Source organism: Cariama cristata, unplaced genomic scaffold (assembly GCF_000690535.1).
Source record: "Cariama cristata isolate BGI_N322 unplaced genomic scaffold, ASM69053v1 scaffold2284, whole genome shotgun sequence".
Taxonomy (NCBI): Eukaryota; Metazoa; Chordata; class Aves; order Cariamiformes; family Cariamidae; genus Cariama; species Cariama cristata.
Genome location: NW_009614464.1, coordinates 10588 through 16496, shown reverse-complemented (window position 1 = coordinate 16496; position 5909 = coordinate 10588). Strand labels below are relative to the sequence as shown.

Here is a 5909-nt window from a genome sequence, read left to right as displayed (position 1 = left end):
TACTAAACATGGTGTTTCCTAGCTTTCGCACTTCTGCTGAGCGCCGCTACAAGGTGATCAGTATTACACACCGGCAGGATTTGGTCCACTGTCAATTTTTTCAAACAGCAAATTGCAAAGGTTTCAGACTTTCAGCCTTCAGTAAAGTTGGTGTTCGTGGGTTGAAGGTAGCAGCCGTGTCTGCAGCAGAAAGGCAGGTCGATCCCCTGCTGCTGGCTTGTGAAGGGCTGTGCCACCCACCCAGCCGATGGCCAGGAGATGCTCTGGGCCAAGAGACCCCAGAGGCCTGGGAAAAATCCTCCATTGAAATCGAGTTTGGAAGGCAGACAGTGTCCTGGCGGTTGTGACTTGTGGAGTTACATGTCAGAATACTGTGATTTTTAAATTGTCTTAAAGGAAGCACTTTTTAACCATCCTATCTGGATCACACAGGCACATGTGCTTGTTACAACGTGACTCTGATGGTAACCTGTGTTCCGAGGGAGCCAGTAAACTCCTTTGGTCAGAGCAGAGCAGCGTGTGATGCCTGCCAAAGCTGGCAGCAGCACTTTGCCATTCCCCTCCTTCATAGTCTTTCTTTTAGTGAAAATATTAAATGCCTGAAAAGCTGTAGAGGCACTTGAACAGTCTCATCCTCTCCATTAAGGTTAATCTCACAAATAGTCATTGCTGAGGGAGTCCCAGTGATGCCTTGCAGAGTAATACATGTGGTGTTATGCCTGGGAGTAGGTGCCGGCGGGGCAATACTCGTAGCTTTCGGGAGCGCATTCCTCCAGCTCAGTTGCCCTGAGCCTCACAGAAGCATTAGGCCAGGCGATGCAGGAGCAGTGAGCTGAGCTGGCCGTGCCTCCAGCACATAACAGGTACCAGGGATACCTACTACAGGCATACGGCTCATCAGCCAACTTAGCTCTTGTAGGCTTTGAGTTGGGACCAGGTAGTATTCCTGTCTGTTCCCTCTTATTCTGACAAATGCGTACACAAGCTGGCCTCCAGATATGCCTGGATTTTAAAACAGATGTTCCTTCCATGCTCAGCTACTGTTAGGCTGACTGTTGAATGTTGAAGGCTATCATAGCGGAGAAGGGTGGTGGGTGAATTAATGCAAATGCACATTTCTGAGCATTGAAAGCTGCTTATAATTGCTTTGCTCGGTGATGTGAATTCCTGAGATCCACGTTGCATGTTTTGTATTGAAAGCCTTGCAGTTACCCTGAAAACCTCTTTAGTGGAGGTGAGTGGGAGGCTGCTCCACAATCTGCCTGGTGGCTGCAATGGGGTAATAGCAGCAGAGGGAGAAGCTGAGGATCTGAGTGCAGATCCACAAAGGGACTTCAGCGTAGCAAGAGTCTCGCATTGAGCTTCCCCCTGTTGCCACTGCCGGACCCTGTGGGCACCCACAGCAATTGCTGGTGGGGTTGAAGAGCCCTCCCAGAACGTGCTGAGCTTGAGCAGGGTGCTCAAGGCACTGACTGTTTGCCTCTGTGGCTGTGAGACTTGGGCCTTACCAAATCCCTGCTAGCCCAGATAGAAATAGGCTCTTTCCTTTGAAACAAAGGACTGAACTGCCTGCCTGGGGCTTAATTTCTACCTTATCCTAGATGTATCCTTTTGACTATGCATGCAGCTCCCCGTTGAGACATTTTTTAAATCTTAAGTGACGCCTTTCTCCATGCATTTAGCTTAAGCTAGGCATCTGGACGCTGAGGATTGAGGTGATTTAACACCAGATGTGCCCGTGTCCAAGTCCCTTTGTGGATCTGACACCATCACCTGAGTTCCAAGATGCATATTTGTTTCTACAGCTCAAAAGGGGCTACTAAATAAACTTCTCTGTAACCAAGCCTCAGTAAAGCTGAGCAGGGTGCTGCATGCACAGCGTTCCCATGGGGGCTGCTGTGGTTGCTGGGGCACTGCACAACAGCAGAGACTCAGGGCTCCAGTGTGCAGCCCTAACCCATCTCTGCAATCGTGATCCTCAATGAATGGCTGATTTTATCTTTTCGGGCTCTCCAAGTCTTTGACCTGTGGGTCGACACAACCGGTGCAGCTCAGCAAAGACGTAGTTGCCATTAACACTAACTGGGCACCCTTCTGATGTGCAGAGGGGCCTTGGGACAGGGTGTGTGTTTGCCTTGCTTAATGACTGGGAAGATGCAGGCTTGTGTCGAAGTGACAGCTCTTTTTCAGTAGATCACAGTCACAGCATGTGGCACCAAGGAACGACCTGTCACACTGTCCGCAGTTTTTGTCCCCGTGATAACAGTTCATACGGTTAGTACTGTGAAGGGCTGGCACCACAAATCTTGAGGCTCACCTTTGCCCTGCCCTTGCTGAAATGCTTTAGAGCAGTGAAAATGAGCATGACGTGGCATCAGATCCAACTGGCAGCACTGCACCTCTCTGCAGATGTCTCTGGGTTAGCAGTGAGGTAGAACTTCCCTTGCAGGCCTGGCACAGCCAGCCCAGAGTAAGAGCAGGAGACTTTTTAGACTTCATAACCCATAACCCCATAAGGGAGCCAATACCAGGGAGGAGGTTGGACCTGTAGATAATCCTTTAAATGTGTTTCTGGCTTTTTAAAGAAATGCTGAGTTTATGGAATAAAACTTTTTGGTGTCTGTTCTGAAGGGAGTTTTTTTAGATTCCCACTCGAGTGTATGAGACCTACAGAGATGCATCTTGTGGAAAGCACAGTCTATGTAGAACAAACAGGTGGTGTTTTCCTAACGCTGTTGCCCTATGATAATGTTTATGATGTGATCTAAAAGGCTGTATTCAGTGTAAACACTTTGGTTTGCTTTCAGGCTTGCTGCAGAGAAAAATTAAGGCTAGAATTTAGTAATTGCTGTACTGAAGCTAAGGCATCCTTTCAGAGAGTGCTAAGAGATACAGCAAGTTTGGAAGGCAATGAGGATGAATATTAAATAGAGTACTGTTTTAAAGTGATGTTTCTTCCTTGTTTGTTCCAAATGTTAATCTCTTATAGTAAATAGCACACTAATTTCTTGCTTTCTGAAGGCTCACTCTAAATCTGAAAATTAAAAATAGCTTTCGTTTCAAAGCAGGAGATTTGGAAATGGAGTAGACTCTGTCGTCTTCTCAGAGAACCAAAATACTTGTTCTAAGACTGTGCTAGCAGTGAGCAGGGGGTATAGGGCACGCAGGAGCGATATGATTTATTACCATCTCAGAACAAAGAGATGAACTGAGTCCAGGCTCCTAAAATAAATCAAACCTGACCCAACTGTACTGTTTTCATTCTAGCAAGAGCCAGTTGAATCATCTTTTGGGATTAATGGGCTAAATGATGTCACTTCTGACTATTTCCTGTCCTCCAGTATAAAAAATGAAGTTGACAGTACAGTGAACTTTGTAGGTAAGTACTCCTATGCTCTTCTTATATGCTAAGCATACAAGTGACTTCAAAAACCCTTTTGACTCTGCCAAACTCAGCTTTCCATCAGCATTTTGCACTTTTGGGAATGGCATGGTTGCAGTCAGGTCGACCCATTTTTCACTAGCCCAAGCCACATGAGGTCCTGGTTGCAGGTCAGCCCCATCACCTTGCAGAGGCAGCGAGCAGCGCTGTGGCAGCGTGGTGGTTCCTCTGAGAGTAAAGCACTTACAGACATACTCAGGTGGCTTTTCCTGACATAAACTTACTCCACAGCGTAGTCCTCAGCTATGAGGAGACTGTAGCCAATGTCCCGTGGGAGTTAAACTACAGTCGGATGGCGGTTTCCCATTGCTCAAAGCATAAGTTTATACAGTTTTATTTGGGAATTTAAACCTGCAGATGAAATGGAGGAACTTGGTTCTTTTTACTGGCACCTCAGTAGCGGGGTTAGTTCTTAATGTCACTAAGCTAACAACAAGGATCAGCAGAGACTACATTTAGAAACTGGTACATTAGGAATTAGCTGTCATCTCAGCATGTGAATAATTAGTTCTCGATAGAATAATTGGGCTGGTTTTTGACAGCTCTTTTTTGGCTGAGGTTGTCACTGCAGTGAGGGCTCCTAGAAATGTGACCCATATACCATTTTGTCTAGAATTCCACTTTTATATATGATGAAAAAGTGTTTGAAAGATACGTTAGACATCTGCTTGAAGAGATGGCAGAAATTATGTGCAGTGACTATTTTTGATCCCCTTTCTTAGGTCTCAGGGCTTTGCATAGTCATTCCCCTCAAGTACTTCTGTGGCTGAGGAGTTTGTGAGTAGTTTTCCTCTCTTTATGGTAGCTCATTTAATCAGCTGTTGCTTTTTGAGAGTGTTAGAACATGATTGTTGCTCCCACTGTTACAGAGGATTTTATAACTTGAAGGAATAGCTGTAGTATAGTATACATAGTAGCGCTGTTAGTGCTTCCTATTTACTGGCTGACTCATAAACAAATCTGAAACACCTCAAGGCCAATATGCAGTCCCAGGGAAGAAGGTTCATACACTTTTGATTTTACAGTCTTAAAGTCAAACAGATCAATTAACCGCAGATTTTGGAACGTACCTGGTGTTCCCCAAAATCCACTAACATCAGAGAGAGTCATTTTGCTGGAAACATCTCAGTTTTCTACAGTACAGCGTATCCTGAACTCCTGTTTGATTTTTATGATGAGATGAATGCATGTTGCACCTCAGAAGATCTCAGTAATTTACAGGACAGGACCCATAGTGGCAACATCAACATCTAACAATGATCAAAGGTCTATCATGGAAACCAAGCTAGAGGCTTAGAGGAACAGAACTGAATTTGCACCTTAAGGGCTTTCATTTTTCTCTGGACTCAGAGAATCCGTTTTCAGGGGTAGGACAGGAAGGCTTGGGTGGGTAACTGTCATCCACTGTTGTTTGATTAATGGCTTGTGAAGTGTGCTGCTTATCCAGACTGGGGAGAGAAGTCCTTATTTAGGACTGCAAGCAGGATTTTAATTGTAAATGGGGGAAAAGGGTAAAATAGGTCTGCTCTGCAGAAAGGAGGGAAGTCAGCTGGAGGGAAGGAAAGACAAACAGCACCTGCAGTGTTTCTGACAAACATGCAGGTCACGGGAAAGTTGTGGATTATTGCCCAAGTGGGCAGTAATTTTTGCTGTGCACGTTCTCTTTTAGGGTGGGTAAGAATTTGTCAGGTATTGAGGAGAAAGATAAAACAGTGCAGATGGCCTGCTCGTACCCGGACAGGGTTGCACAATATTGGTTTCTCCCAGATAAAAATTAACTCTGTGTGTGTGTGTTTTACCCCCCGCACCCTACTCAATAAAAAGCTGGTTGTTTCAGAACCAGGAAAGGTGAAATAGAGTGGAAATTAAGTATCCAGAGCAAAATCATAGTAACTGTAGTGATTCAACTTTAAAAAAAAAAGGACTATCCAGTATGTATATAGTTTTCTTTATGCTGGAATTGTCTCATAAAATACAAATCTAGGTTTGAGGGATTTTCCAGTGGTTACCTGGCACTTCACAAAGCAAAATAATATGCAGCTTTTCCCTAGGAGAAAAACCTGTCACTTCTCTTTTTCAGAAAGCTGTGTTCTAGCCTTGTCTAAAGATAGAAGGCAGGAATGGATTGTGTGTATATACATGTGCATTCATGTATATTTACCTTAGGTCATTCAGGAATAGATGCTATCTTTTGCCTTTAAAGAAAAATTATAATTAGAGTACTTAGGTCACTTAACAGAAGAATTTCAAGATCTACTGTGTTTCACTGCGTACATGTTTTTCACATCGTGGGTCTAGAAGAAAATGTACGGTCCAAATTTCTAACAGCACAGCACTGTGTTTGTACAGAATATGTCTGTATGAAGATTGTTCCTTTTGAAGCTTTGTGTTCCAGTGAAAGAATATCTATAGTCCTTCTCTTTCTCTCGGACAACGGTGGATTCAGGTTAACCGTCCTCTGAGACGG

At 44.5% G+C, this 5909-nt stretch overlaps 1 protein-coding gene across 2 annotated transcripts in view; it reads left to right on the top strand.

Moving 5' to 3' along the window:
* Window positions 1-5909, top strand: part of IRF2 (interferon regulatory factor 2) — a 25492-nt gene that overhangs the window by 10233 nt on the left and 9350 nt on the right. For both annotated transcript variants that reach the window (XM_009699402.1, XM_009699403.1), the window contains one exon: window positions 3268-3379. In XM_009699402.1, the coding sequence (XP_009697704.1) occupies window positions 3268-3379 (112 nt within the window). The remainder of the gene's footprint in view (window positions 1-3267; window positions 3380-5909) is intronic.